This window comes from Myripristis murdjan, chromosome 6 (genome assembly GCF_902150065.1).
Source record: "Myripristis murdjan chromosome 6, fMyrMur1.1, whole genome shotgun sequence".
In the NCBI taxonomy this organism is placed as follows: Eukaryota; Metazoa; Chordata; class Actinopteri; order Holocentriformes; family Holocentridae; genus Myripristis; species Myripristis murdjan.
This window is the reverse complement of record NC_043985.1, coordinates 33,669,539-33,684,616: the sequence shown is the minus strand read 5'-3', so window position 1 is coordinate 33,684,616 and position 15,078 is coordinate 33,669,539. Positions and strand designations below refer to the sequence as shown.

The 15,078-nt window shown below is 42.5% G+C and overlaps 1 protein-coding gene across 2 annotated transcripts in view; it reads left to right on the top strand.

The window, feature by feature from the left end:
- The window catches only part of ptprz1a (protein tyrosine phosphatase receptor type Z1a), a 99,381-nt gene that overhangs the window by 35,273 nt on the left and 49,030 nt on the right, over window positions 1–15,078 (top strand). For both annotated transcript variants that reach the window (XM_030054424.1, XM_030054423.1), the window contains exons 2-5: window positions 988–1,062; window positions 8,595–8,771; window positions 11,921–12,072; window positions 12,181–12,276. In XM_030054424.1, the coding sequence (XP_029910284.1) occupies window positions 988–1,062; window positions 8,595–8,771; window positions 11,921–12,072; window positions 12,181–12,276 (500 nt within the window). The remainder of the gene's footprint in view (window positions 1–987; window positions 1,063–8,594; window positions 8,772–11,920; window positions 12,073–12,180; window positions 12,277–15,078) is intronic.

Genomic DNA, 15,078 nt, shown 5'->3' with positions numbered 1-15,078 from the left:
CAGAATGGGACTTGATAAAAGAGAGAAAAAAAAACGACATGCAGGTGTGAAAAAACCTGCTGAGCAGATCAGATGTTCTCACTTCAGCACGAACAGAAGAAACGAGTAAACACGTCCAACCGAAAGAGTAAAACCGGTTCATCTCTTCCCTGATCCCGTCCCGTTTTTGCGGTCGCCTTGGCAGATCCTCGTCTGTGTGATTACAGCCGCGAGTCGACGGATCAAATAAAATCAAATGAAAATCCTGATCTGTCATGAAGCACCGACAGTTAAAACCATTAAACCCTGAATCACAGAGCGCAGCCCGCAAATTAATCTGTTTTATTGACAGTTTGACAGTTCATTCCCTGAGTCATCCTGCTGATCCTGAAGACTTCAGAGGAGCCATTTAGCTTGTAAAGTGAAAGCTTGTATAGTGTCTTTCAGTAAAATGAGCTTTCAGGAGGGAGAGCACCTCCTGAAAGCTCATTTTACTGAAAGACACTATAGGATAATTAATTGCAATGAGAAAATGAGCTTTTTGCATATATCAAAAATCAAGAAGAATATCAAGAATGTGCATCTTATTATCATTTCACCTTTTTTCTCTTCTTTTCTGATTATCACTGTATAATCACTGTTATTTTTCAATATTTTTATCTTTTTATTTATTTATTTTATTATTTATTTATTTTATTTTTTCATTTGTCTCTTTTGCTATGTCTTTTGTTTATCATGTCCAGGTTTGGTTTCTCTCTCTGAAAATGTTGACTAAGGCTAGTTAATGTTGAATTGATCTGCACACTGGTTGTGCATCTATACAGAAAAGTCAATAAAAATGTTGAATCAAAAAAAAGAAAAGAAAAGAAAACATACACGGTATAATGGAGTCTAATGGATAATCTGGTTCAGGGAAAATCCTGTGTGAAGCTGATTTGCTGACTCTCTCTCTCTCTCTCTCTCTCTCTCTCTCTCTCCCCTCTCTCTCTCTCTCTCTCTCTCTCGCAGCGGAGGTCGTGCAGGGAGGATATGAATCCAGGAGTCAGCGTAAATTCTCTGAGGACATCGACTGGTCGTACGCAGGTGAGCGCAGCGGCATCGACGTCGTGGTTTCCAGCGTGGTTTCCCTCTGAACGAGCTCCACGACGCTGCAGAGGTTCTATCACGTGCAAAGCTGGTTTTTACCTGTGCTAGATGATAATAACGTGATTTACAGGCGTGCAGCTTCATCGTCTCTGCAGAGGCGGGACATTATGTTTGGCTCCAGGTGCAGACTCACACCTGTTACCTGTGAACATTCAGGATGCTCCTCTTTATCGTGTTGTTTTTCCTTTAACCTTTATGTCTTATCTTCTCTCTTGCGTGGACAGAAACTGCTGCACGTCCTCTCGTAAGTTTAATGGCCTTTTACGAGGATTGGATTTGTTGTTATTGTGATTGTCAGGTGTTCAGGTGTGTTCAGTGATCCAGAGGGCTCAGCACTGCAGTCGTATATTAGTGCTTTATTTTTTTGTAAACTACATTTATCGTGGTTTTAGGGCTTTATAAATGAGCTGTGCTGTTGGGCTATTACTTGTTTAGCTGGCTAGTAGCTGTTCTTTGGCCTAATGTTGTGGAAAACCACAGAGAGAGAGAGAGAGAGAGAGAGAGACAGTAGCGGTCGAGCGAGCTGCAGAGTGAATGAGGAGAGCGACCGGCGGTATCGAGAACAAAACAACTGCAGGAATGAAACGTCATTTTCTGTAAAAACATTCAGTTTATGAGCGACTTGGCAGGGATCTGATCTGAACAGATGTACAGAAATTTCTGTCGTGGACTGCATGTTATTTAGTTTTCTTGTTGTGTGGTTTGTTTTTGGACTTGCTGTAGGTCAAACTTCAATTTTTTATTTTATTGCTGCCATTTTGACCAAAACTCCCTGGTAGAGGAAATACTATATCCCAGTGGGAACCTCCTGGCTAAATAAAGGATAAATAACAAGAACTAAAATAAATAAATCATTATAGTGTTTAAGTTCTCAGGTGATTAGGACACCAAATGTTCTTAGTTTGTATTGAGAGCAGCAGAGAACGCTCGTGTGCTGTTTTCTTCTATTTATTTTCTAATGTTGCTCTGTGTGTGTGTGTGTGTGTATGTGTGTGTGTGTGTATGTGTATGTGTATGTGTGTGTGTGTGTGTGTGGCTGAAGCTCCACAGGTGATAAGATGACACACTTTAATGTTCCTGCTTTGATGTGAATGAATAGATTCTGACCTGAGAGCTGCAAAAACACAGTGTGAAGTGTGTGTTTATGCGTGTGTGTGTGTGTGTGTGTGTGTGTGTGTGTGTGTGTGTGTGTCTGCGCTCTACTTCAAAGACCAGGCTCATTGATTGTGCTGTATTGATTGGACTTGAGCCTGAATGTGTGTGAGCAGTGAGTTTAAGCAGGCAGGTTTATGGATGAACCTTCTGTTTATCGCTTGTCATCGTGACGATTTATTCTTTATTATCATTTATTTATTCTCGCTGTTCTATCCTTTGTTTTTTGCTTTTTTTTCCTCATAAACTACTGGACAGTTTTCAGCCTCGTAGCCTCTTCTCATAATGAACCAAATGAAACAAGAGGCGTCACCTGGTTTCAAGAGGCAAGCAGACTGAGAAACCTCGAGGTTAAGGAACCCGTGACCTGAAGGTTGCTGGTTATAAAACTGGACTGTCTGCTCTGCCTTAGTGCCCTTCAGCAAGACTCAAAACTCCATACTCTGTGACTTTAGTGGGCACCTCCCAGTGTGTCAGATTTACCTCCTGGGTAAATTCCTTACATCCAATCAGTTTCTGAGAGGCAGGAGAAACCAGAGTGCAGTGTGGCCTTTTGTCCATCGGGGGCAGTGCTGAGCGTTTCACTGCATTTGACTGGACTGATACTGTCATTGCTCCACAGCCCAGAAGTTATAATGAACGCAAAAGTAATCTTTGGTTTTAAAGGAACATTCCAACATTTTGGTCAAAATCCCCTTTTTCCAACACACCCAGACTTAGACCAGATGTTGGACACCGTGTTCACCTCTGGACGTCCAGAGGTTCAGTTCCCATGGGCAGCTTCTCCTGTTAGTTTAGCATAAAGACTAGAAGTCTATGGGAGGAGTACGGTTAATCATTTGAAAAATATTTGGAAAATGCATCATGCTGTTTAATTTAAAGTAGGTTCTTGATGGCTACAGTTGCTTAAATGCCACGTTTGGAGGCAGACTCTGTGATGTGACTCTGTGCTGCTCTTCAACGCACCAAAAATAATAATAATAATAAAAAAATGAGATACTGGCAGTATGAAATATAAGTGTAGTAAAGTGTCTCCTGGGCTTCCAGTCATGTTTCCAGCAGAAGCTCTCGGCTCTTCCTAAACTGGCGAGATAAGAGAGGAGATCTTGCCATCTGTTGCGTGCGTACCTGGCACACCCAGCAGCCCGAGCCCGGCGCCCCCTGCAGGCCTGCAGCATGAAGAGACGCTCCACTGCCTTTGAACTGAGACACTTTAAACACGTTTGCTTTCGCTCGGCTCTTATCTCCAGTCCATCATCACATTTACTGTGGCCGAGTCTCGTGGTCGGACAAACGCCCCGCAGCCACTTCCTGCAGACGAGCGGTGTGTGTGTGTGTGTGTGTGTGTGTGTGTGTGTGTGTGTGTGCGTGTGCCAGTGGCAGCATCTGATCTGTTCAGGCAGGCTCACCTGGCTGTCCTCCCTCACACGTCACCTGGTGGGGAGGAGGAGTCTGACTTTGAGTTCATTGTGGGATTAATTACCCAGAGTCCCAGCAAGTGGGGGGGGGTGTTGTCCGGACACAAGTAGGCAGCTCTCAGTCCGTCCTCTCAGACCATTCAAACATGTCTCCGCCTGCATCTCACCTGCGTCTCACCTGTGATGGGATCTCACTTTCCCGCTCTGAATGCAGATAAACACAGAACATTTCAGAGAGAGAGGCTGTGATGATCATCTGTACAGAAAAACAGGCGATTACAGCGTACGATGAAATCCTTACTTTGTCAGTCCTCCTCCCAGCATGAAATAAAAATAAAACGTCATTCAGGCAGCAGGTATTTAACCAAAGCAGACCTCCTCACTCAGATTACTGAATTAATCCAGCAGCTCTGAGAGGGTTCTCACATAGGTGGAGACATCAACCTGTAATATTTCTATTAACTGCAACACACACATATGCATGGCTGCTATAATATGTCTGTAGTATTGCTATAGTAACTCTATCACATCTAGGGCTAGATAGAATGTGTTTAATCGCACCAGCACACAAAATTTAAGAACTGCTTTTTTATATGGAAGTAAAAACATCTGCATGTTCTTCTATGTATTTTCTCTTTTTTTTTCAGACATATAAGGTTTATTTATTTACCTGACATGTTTCGGCGTTTGACTTCCGCCTTCATCAGAGTGTCACTGGGTGACACTCATGTTTTAGAGACCCCCCCAAATGTCTTGCAGCGTGTCTTTAGGGGAGCTCATGTCTCATTAAGGGGGGGTCATATTAATGTTAGTAAAAAATAATCTGGTCCCTCTGAGGGTCGGTAAACTGATCAGGACTTTCATTGATAAAGCTCAGTGATCAATAATCACCTTCATCTTCCTCTGCGTCCCGGCAGCGTCCCGGCTAAATTTTATATTCCGATATGTAGGAGCTGCTTTAAGGATTTCAGGTTTGCAAGCAGTCAAAAACCATCTCCGTTTCATACCTGAACATATGGATATACATGATTTCCTTTCATTTGTAAATTAATGTGTTTTACTGTGTGTCAGTGTTGAGTTTCTTGCTCCTTTATGCTGCTTCTCTTGCATGTAAATTATCTTTTAGTGTTGTTTTGTATTTGTTCATTTTCCCTCTTGCACATGCAAATAAATACAGAAATAAACAATTTTTTTTCGGTGGCAAAGGGTGAACATTTTGATTGACCCTGTCCTCCTCACAGGGCGGCCATGTTTTTACCCATGAGTGTGAGTGGAGTGGATGAGATGGCCAAGTGTGTGTGTGTGTGTGTGTGTGTGTGTGTAGTGGCTCTGCCATTGACATGCTAATAGCAGTCCTGACCCAGAAGCCCGTCTGACCTCGTTCAGGCTCTTTGTCCTCTGGCAGAGGAATCCTCCCATATGTGGAGGCTGCAATTACCAGCGAGCCACGGCGGGAATGTGCCGGCGTCTACCTGCACGGCAGCGGCAAACACCAGCTGCCCCAAAAAAAAGAAGCACTACAACAAATAATTACCAAGGCAGTAGGTCAAGAACTACTAAACAGCTTGAGACATTTACAGAATAACGAGCGGGGCGCATTACTTTGAGCAGTCGGGTAATTATCTCATTTTCTAATTTAGTAATTTTGAGGCGTCTCTTCCAGTGGCTTCAGGTCTGACAGCAGCTGGAGGCTCAACACAAGCACATGTGGGTCAGATCGTTCCCAAAACCAGACTTCAGCCACTCCGACACAACGACTGACATTTTAAAGTTAAAACAAATGTCGCCTGCTGTTCTGAGTGAAATATGAATCATCGTTTCAGAGGCAGATCCTGGATGATAAACTTCTCAGGAAATGGTTTTGTTTTACAGCGTTTTGAAAAAAAAAATTTTTTAACCTGTGTGGCTTCTTGATCCTCAGCTTACAACTGCGTTTTAACAGCATAGTAGAGGAAAAAATATGCAGCTGAGGGAGGGAGGGAGGTGATATTCCAATAGAAAAAGGCATAAATTTACCTGAACAAATTTATGAGAAAAAACTTTGTTAGGATTTGGTGCTGGCCGTGTCTCAGGCCTGCAGCTGATCCCCTCAGCAGATTCTACTCTGACATGGGATTCAGGAACAAGGAGATCCTGCTGATCTGAGCCCAGAATCAGCAGATTGTTTTCTTCTGAATCGGCCCAAGTCACAGCAACGTCTCTTCAGAGTCCAGATGCTGAGGAGGAGGTTGGGGTTCTGGACTCAAACCAGCAGGATTTCCTTCAGACTGGATCCCACAGGAGGAGGACAAACTGGTTTCACTGTTTTTTTGTTTTTTGTTTTTTTTTTCTCATAAAATTGTAAGTTGTATCCTGTAAATTTACCACTTTAATCTCAGATTTTTAAAGTTTTTTCTCAAAAATTTGTGAGTTTTTTTCCCTGAATTCTCCCCCCGCCCCTCCCCCCGAGATGAAGATCCTGCTGTTTGTTAGATAACCTCATGAAGGCCCTACACACCAAAACTGTGTTTATAACAATAATAACAATAACCATAAAAACAATACTAATAAACAGTGCACTTTTCAAAAGAAAAGTTACAAAGTGCTTTACAGGGGAAAAAAATGAAGAAAAAAATAATAATAATGAATGCGACTGTGGATAAAATTTCGGTATGTATCCGGCTCTGGGACAGTCACCAGCTGCGTTTACATGGAGCCTAATATTCCACTAATAATCAGAATATCAGCCCAATAAAAATAAGACAGAATAAAATCAGACAGAATAAAAATACCTCATGTAACTGAAGCAGAAGAGACTGACCCGATCAGAGGGGATTTTTAATCTGGTTGAAAGGGCTGCAGGAAAACCTTTGATAATCCCATTCACTCACGGCTCGTGGAGTTGTTGGCGTAGCAGATGTTAGTAAAACCAAATGAAGTTATTACACACTCTGCAGTCAAAGCATGAAGAGTCGGCCCAGTCCATCACTGCTCCAATAAAACCTGAACACTGTGAGGGTTTAAATCAGGTTCACACACACACACACACACACACAGTGGATTCATGTGTCAGTGAGCGCGTGGGACATCTCGGTTCGTATTTCTAACACTTTCCACATCGTCTTTCTCCTCTCCATCCATCATCCGACCGGCCTCCTGCTTAGAAAGCCCAGAGGAAACGTGCCGAGGCTCTCGCTCCGGAGCAGCGGTGGGTTTGCAGAACGCTGCAGGCTCTGGTTTCGCTGTTGGACTGAACAAAAAAAAAAGTTGTAAGAGAAGGAGAGAAGAAAGTTGTTCTAATACTGGCAGAGCCAAAGGGCAGCAGCACAGCTGGAGGTGGTTAGCTTGTTAGCCAGCTCTGCACACCTGCAGCCGGTCAGCTCGCAGCTGAGACACGGAGAGTCTGGACTCCATTTTCCCAACACAGGGAAGGAAAAGAAAATTATTAAGAAGGGGGAAACAATTTGACAGAAGTGAATAGAGAAATAATGAAGGTGCTGCTTGAATCGTTGGTGTCTGTTATGTGTGCACAAAAATCCACCCAGTGTGCGCTTTATCAGCTCCACCTGCACAATCTAATCTAATCTAATCTAATCTAATCTAATCCAGTCCAGCTGTTGTGCCATAAAGTTTCCTCTCCTGCTGCCTACAATGCTCAGCTTTTCTTGTTGTCACAGTAACAGAGGTGTTCATTCACTTCTGTGTTTGGCACTGAGCTCATAGTTAGTGCTGCACTTTGCTGACCGCTGTTTCCAATATTCTGCCCCCCTCATTAAATATAAATAGGGAGGACAAAAAATGAGAAACCCCTCTCAGTATAATGCAGTCCAGTAGCAGACCTCTGCAAACTACAACCTCAGTAATAAACACAGAATTAAAGTGACACATTCTGCACAACGTCAACACAAACTGAACATGATAAACTTTGTTAAAAGGCAGAGTTTATGGCAGAGCTGCTGAGCTGAACTGGTCAGACTGGACAGACTGGAGCTGAGGGAGAGACGCTGAATGTGTTTCTCAATTTCCGCCCTCACCCCCTCTGGATTGAGTACTTGTTCGATCATTTTGTATGGAGGAGTTTTCCCCAAAAGCTGCATTCACATCTTATCAGACTGTGTGTAAATATGAGCTGCTGACAGGGAAAAGCTGTAGGAGTATGTCAGCTCTGGAGACTAAACCAGCAGCTGTGGAATAAACATCAAAATGACCTGTTATATTTACTGTGATACAGTCTACATATTGAAAGTGAGGAGTGTTTGCACCTGCCTACAGAAACTTGTACCTTTTTGAGTATTTTTTTAAAGTCAGTAATTTGACATTTCTGATCGAGTTTTGTCCTTCACTGCATTTTAAATCAGATCTATTACAGACAACAGACAATCAGTGACAGACTGTGGGACCTTTCACAATAAAAGCTCAGTCAGCAAAGATGAGAAGAGGAACCTGCTTCTGCTTTGTTGTTTCTACTTTTGTCTTTGCACTTTATTGTAAATCCTAGCGGGGGAAATGCTGATGTTTCCGATGATCCTGCTGAATTACAGAGGAATGTGTTGAAAGATAAATAAGATGATGCATAACCCCTTGAACTCTAAATGTCTCCTACAATTCCCCCTTAAGTATCTTCAAAGGAAGAAAAACTTTTAATTTTTTTTTTTTTTTTTTTTAATTTTGTTTTGTAGGACAACAGGTCACATACATACTGTGTATCTGCTTGCTGCACCACTTCTACTATTTCATAGTTTATTGGGGATTTATAGACTTTTGTGATGATGTGAAAAATGACAGCAGCAGATAAGTCTCAGATGGGGAAATAGTTTTTTTGCTTCAGGAGTTATGCTGAAGTTGTTATTTTTTTTTCTAATTGTTATCAGTTTACTTGTGTAAAATGACTGATAACCCCTGTGTGTCTCTGTGTGTCAGGAACTCTAGACCAAAACAACTGGGCCAAGAAGTTTCCGTCCTGCAGCAACGCCAAGCAGTCACCCATCAACATCGAGGAGGACCTGGCCCAGGTCAAACTGCAGTACCAGAGGCTCCAGTTCGACGGCTGGGAGGAGCCGACATCTGATGCCACCATCAAGAATGACGGGAAGACGGGTAAGGACGCAGCTGGACACCCTCATCTGTTTAACCTTCCATCATCCAACCACAGTCACCAAGGATTTTTATAAAGAAGCAGAGATCAGAATACTTTATTGATCCCCAGGGGGAAATTACTTTTTGTTGCAATAACAACTCCCACTCAAAGTGTAAAGTAAAAAGAGCAATTAGTCAAGAAAAATAAAGAAAGGAATATAAATATAAATATAAATATATAGAGAATAAAAAGAAAGAAAAAAATATATGTACAAGTGCAAACATGGACAGGAGTTATTGCACTATAGGTTATTGTACCTAAGTATGGTATTGAATATGGATTATTGCACAGGTTATTGCACATAAGTATGGTATTGAATATGGATTATTGCACAGGTTATTGCACATAAGTATGGTATTGAATATTGATTATTGCACAGGTTATTGCACATAAGTATGGTATTGAATATGGATTATTGCACAGAGGGAATTTGCACAAGAGTTCGTTTATGGGGCCAGCCCACTGACTCAGTGTCTGACACTCAGAGTGAGGAGTTGTACAGTTTGATGGCCACAGGCAGGAATGATTTCCTGTGTCGCTCTGTGGTGCATCGTGGTGCGATCAGTCTGGTGCTGAAAGAACTCCTGTGTCTGACCAACACGTCATGGAGCGGGTTGGACACATTGTCCAGGATGGCTTTCACCTTGTGAAGCATTCTCCTCTCTAACACCACCGTCAGAGAGTCCATCTTCACTCCCACAACGTCGCTGGCCTTGCGGATCAGTCTGTTGAGTCTGTTAGCGTCCGCTACCCTCAGCAGAGATGACATGTTGTTCCAAATTTGCACTGGTGCCAGACTTTGGTTCCACTAATACTGAAGTCAATGGATGTGGTGTGGAAAATCCCACCACAGAGCACACCAATAGCTCACCTGGTGTTCCACTTTCCAAGGCTGAGTCCTGATGACAGTGTCCTGGGTTTGAATGCTTTGCTGCAGGTCGTCCCCTCTGCCTCCCCTGCCTTTCCTGTCTCTCTCTACTATAAAGCAGAAATGCAAAAAAGAAAAAAAAGAAAATCCTACTATAAACCACTATACCGCTGCTATTTGAACAGACAGGTGACAGGTGTTTCCATTAATTTACCGAGGGGGAAGTAGGTGCTGCATGGCTTTAGAAGAGTGGCTCATACGAGAGGTGCTCCATAGTGAGGCAGGTGAAAGTACAAGAGACAAAATCCTGCAGCTCTTTCTTGAGATTAGTCTTTAGGTGACGCAGACAACCATGGAGAAAAACTAAAGCACTCCATGTTTCAATGAAGCAAAAATTTATTCTTTGAGCAAGGCAGCAGACTGATGCATATCGATCGAGGTCTTCAACAGGGTCAGATGAGATGAGAGATGATAGCCTGGGACTAAATTCTGCAAAATGTAGGAGAACCATCTCACAATGCGACTGCTGCTATGGGCTACGTCTGCTAACCAACCAATAGGAACGCAGCATAAAATGACAACACTGATCAACACGACACTGGAGCGAAACCCAGTGATGGAGGTGAAACGAGCAAAACGAAATGTTTGAGATTCCGACAAATAAGAAAACAACCGGGTCCACATTCTCCTCTTCTTCTCTGGATTTTTGTCCAAACACATTAATATCACTTAACATTAATAATTAATATTAATCCATTAATGTCACTATTGCAAAGCTCCATTCTTTCTAAGCTTCATTGTTTACCACTACAGCGGCACAGAGTGATCACATACGCCGATGATGTTTTCTTGTATATTGCATCGTAGCCAGTAAGATTCAGTCATGTGATCATCAGTCGACACATATCAAACTAGATCTTGTACTCAAGTTTATTAGATCAACATCACACAGTGTGGCCTGCAATAAACTTATAAGGTTGCTGAAATCTCACAGTCTGTAGGAGACGTAACACCCTGACTAATGTCAAGCAAGACCTCCAGGATTTTGTCTGTTTTCATTAGTTACTTTGTTCCTGATCTCAAGATAAGATAAGATATTCCTTTATTAGTCCCACGGTGGGGAAATTTCACGTATTACAGCAGCAAAGTGGATAGCAAGATATGAAGCATAATTTACACTATAAACAGTATATACAGATAATAAGTACCAAAACATCAGGCGTCTGACCAGCAGCTGCAGAAAGCCTAGAGCCGACAGCTAACACAGTGCTAATGCTAACCACAAGCAGGTGTAAATTGTCCAATTCAATCAATTATGAGCCATTATGAACAAATGACTCATAGTTCTGACCCCTGGCTGTTAGATAAGGCACGAGCAGAGGAGTGGCAAACCCGTTCAAATGACAACCAAACCAAATTTTTCCTCTCGGCACCAACTTGGTGTGACATGTTTTCTCTTCCTTCTTTATTCATTCCTTGTCCTTCGCTTCTATCTCTTCCCCTCCCTCCCTTGGTTGGTCTTTTCCTCCTCTGCTATCCCAAAGTGTTGACTTACTGTTTTTCTAATGACAGATTGGCCCAGATAGATAGTGACAGATAAGGCCTTTTCACAGAGACCTGCAGGCCATTGTAAAGGATTCAGTTACAAGTTCCTAGTTTGAGAGAGTTGAAGGCCTTTTAGATATTTTCTCTCTCTAAGTGGCGTGAAACACAATAGCCTACAGTGCACATTCAAGCTAATTGTTAAGTGAAATTGTAGACAAGCGTGATCCCGCCTCACCTCAGAGAGTCCAGCGCTTCTTAGCAACGGGCTCCCAGCAAAACACGCAGCACACTGGTGTGTTGTGCTGGTGGGCAGCCGCAGCAGAGGAGCTGATTTACTGTGCTGTTTGAATCAGACACGTTATAATGTGGATGTGGATGCCAGAGAAAGAGAAAGAGAAAGAGAAAGAGAAAGAGAAAAAGAAAGAGAGGAAGGACCACTGGAGCATAAAGACGGCTTCATACCTGACATTCAAACATTTAGTTTTATTCTTTACAAAAGGAGGCCCAAGGCTTCAGGCATAAGAGGACACATCCACCACAATATGACACTGAAAAACACTTCAAGGCATCCCACAGGATGACACACACACACACACACCCAGAGGTCTGAGGGTTATGCGAGGCTCTCCTGGACACAGATGTGATGTTGTGTGGCTCAGTGTGTATATGTGTACATCTTTTTTTTTTCTTTCTTAGTGGCGGTGAACATAGCCGGAGACTTCTACATCAGTGGAGGGGGCCTGAGGTCAAAGTTCAAGGTGGGGCGCATCACCTTCCACTGGGGGCGCTGCAACGCCTCGTCGGAGGGCTCCGAACACAGCCTGGACGGCGTCAAGTTCCCTCTGGAGGTAGGGAGGCTTTACGAATCAGTCAGCTGATTAAAACTAAAATTCTCTAAAATCTCTGAGATGTGACGTTTGGTTTGACCTGGTTCTGTTTCTCTGCTTCCCGTCCAGATGCAGATCTACTGTTACGAAGCTTCTCGCTTTGACTCGTTAGATGAAGCCATCAAGGAAGGCGGCAGGATCACCGCCCTCGCCGTGTTGTTTGAGGTGTGTGTGTGTGTGTGTGTGTGTGTTAGTTTGCATTGTATTAACCGTACAAACAACAATACACTGAGATCAGCTCACAGATCACGATTACACATTTTTTACAGTGAGAAAATGCTGTTGCTAGAAATATTTATGACTATATTATGCCAAGTCATGATTTTATTGACCCGACACCTGGAGTTGACCTGAGCCGACCTGCTGCAGCCGCTAAACTGAGGTGTTAGCTAACCTTTTCAGCAGCTGGAAATGCCACATTCCTGTCATGGTGGAGGAACCAAGCTGCTCTTTCTTCCTGTTGGCAGCGTGGAGGCTGAGTTCTGGAGTTCACTTGAAGCATCTGAAAGCCCAAAAGCGGCAGGTTGACACACAGCTGAGTCTTAGTTTTCATTTTAGAACAATATAATTGCAGAAAAGCAAGTAACTCTTAGGATTTGTCAGCAGCGGAAAGAGAAGTACAGTTTTTCATGGTGCAGCTTTTATTGTGAAATTTGGGAAATGTAAAAGATATAGAAGCCACAAAGTAGAAACAGGTTCCTCTTCTCATCTTTGCTGGCTGAGCTTTTATTGTGAAAGGTCCCACAGTCTGTTCTCTGTAATGGATCTGATTTAAAATGAAGTGAAGAACAAAATTTAAGCAGAAATGGACTGAAGGAACATGAATAACATGAGGAACATGAGGAAATATAATTAGTTACTCCCAGCTCTGTTTTCTGTGAAGCTGAAACCAAATAAATGTTTGGTGATTTTACCTGATAAAGACCTAAAATGATTGATCGATTATCGACTGATCAGCTGTAAAGGTTTGAGGCTTTGATCAGCAGTGGATGTTCACCATGTGTTGGGAAGAGGAGCTGAGGGAATGAATGAAAGTCAGTGCAGTGTCATCACATGCCTGATTGTGTGTGTGTGTGTGAGTGAACGTGTGTGTGGGTGTGTGTGTGCGTGTTTGATTCATGTTTTGGCTCAGGATGAGGACACTCAGAGTGATTTGTTGTTGGCTGCCACTGTGTGAACGAAGTTTGCTCTCATTCCTACGCACAGGTGTGTGTGTGTGTGTGTGTGTGTGTGTGTGTGTGTGTGTGTGTGTGTGTGAGTGTGTGTGTGCACGTTGCCTCTGGCTGTGTTGGCATGTTCAGACTGTTCAGGCCATGTTGGAATGAAGCTCCAACAGAGGAGATCTGAAGCCGTGAGCTGTGTGTGTGTGTGTGTGAGGAGCAAGGTGGGGAAACACCAGCACACACACACACACACACACACACACACACACACCTACACACACCTTTTTTCTTTTCGACTCCAGCGGCCTTGTTGGCAGGTACGGTGTTCGGCTGCAGCCTGCAGAGACCTGGCAGCCTGAGCCCATAAAATAAATCTGTACAAATCACATTCAGAGGAAAAATCAGAATTATCAAGATTAAAGCCACAAACTTAGCAGAGAAAAAACTCACAAATTTATGAGAAAAAATTCAAAAATTCTGGCATCATAAAGTCACACAATTGCAAGAAAAAAAAAAATCACAAATTTATGAGAAAAAATTCCAACATTATAAAGTCACAAAATTGAGAGAAAAAATTCAAAACTTCCATAATTAAAGTTGTAAATATATGAGGAAAAAAAACTCAGAAATTTATAAGAAAAAAAAATTTGAAAATTCTGGCGTTTAAAAAGTCACAAATTTGCTTTTGCACAAGTTTCCTTTCAAATTATTTCCAGATTGAAATTTTCCTGCCTCACTTTCCGTCCAGTTTGTTCATCGACTCGTTTCTGACGTTCGCTGTGTTAGAAAGGTTTAGATCAAGGATTGATTCGTAGACTTTGTCCTTTTTTGTTTTACTTCAGCCATAATGTTGCTCAAGAGCACAGTGGAATATTTAATAACTGAGATGGATCATTTTTCTTGCGGACATGAGAGCGCCGCTGATCCGGTTTCTGCCTCAGCTGCTCGGCGCTCTGCCAGGGGGAATATTTGGGTTTTGTTAACACAGATTGGTTTTCTTCACGCATCCGGATGATCACCTCAGTCTGTTATCACACAGGAATCCAGCCTCACACACACTCAACTTTTAATGTCACATTATTATTTCTTTTTTTTTTACCTGTTCTCTCTCTCTCTGTGGTTTGGATGTTGTTGTTGTCTGTTGCACATGATCATTATTATTGTTATTATTATTATTATTATTATTATTATTATTATTATTATTATTCTGCAGGAAAAGGTTCCTGATCTCAGCAGGTTTAACCCGGTTAAATTAATGCTAATTAAAAGTGGAACTTGGACTGTATTTTCGTAATTTGACCCCTGGAGTTGATCTTTCCTCTGCTGCTCTACATGTGTGCACATGGAAAATAACTGGACTGACTTATTGATTGATTGATTGATTGATTGATTGATACCTCTTATCAGCCTCTCTTGTAAACACAGGCTGTTTTTCTTTGGTAAACGTCTGTGGGTTTTTCCCTGTAACCAGGAGGTTTTTCATTTATTTCCAGTGTTCCACTTCTGCTATTGAGTTTCACCATTGTGTACACACACACACACACACACACACATACACACACACACACACAGACACACACACACACACACACACACAGCCTGTTTGGCAGTGAGGACACGCCCGTCCTGCCTGAGCAGCGTTCATGCGTGACGTTCAGGACCTGAGAGCGACTTGGTGTTTCTTCACCAAGAGGAGAAAACAGAAATTAAACGAGTTCAGACTCCTCCAGCCTCACACCTCATTTATCAGGACAACTTATGATTTATTAAGATAATCAACCGCAATTTTACAATCCTCATTACA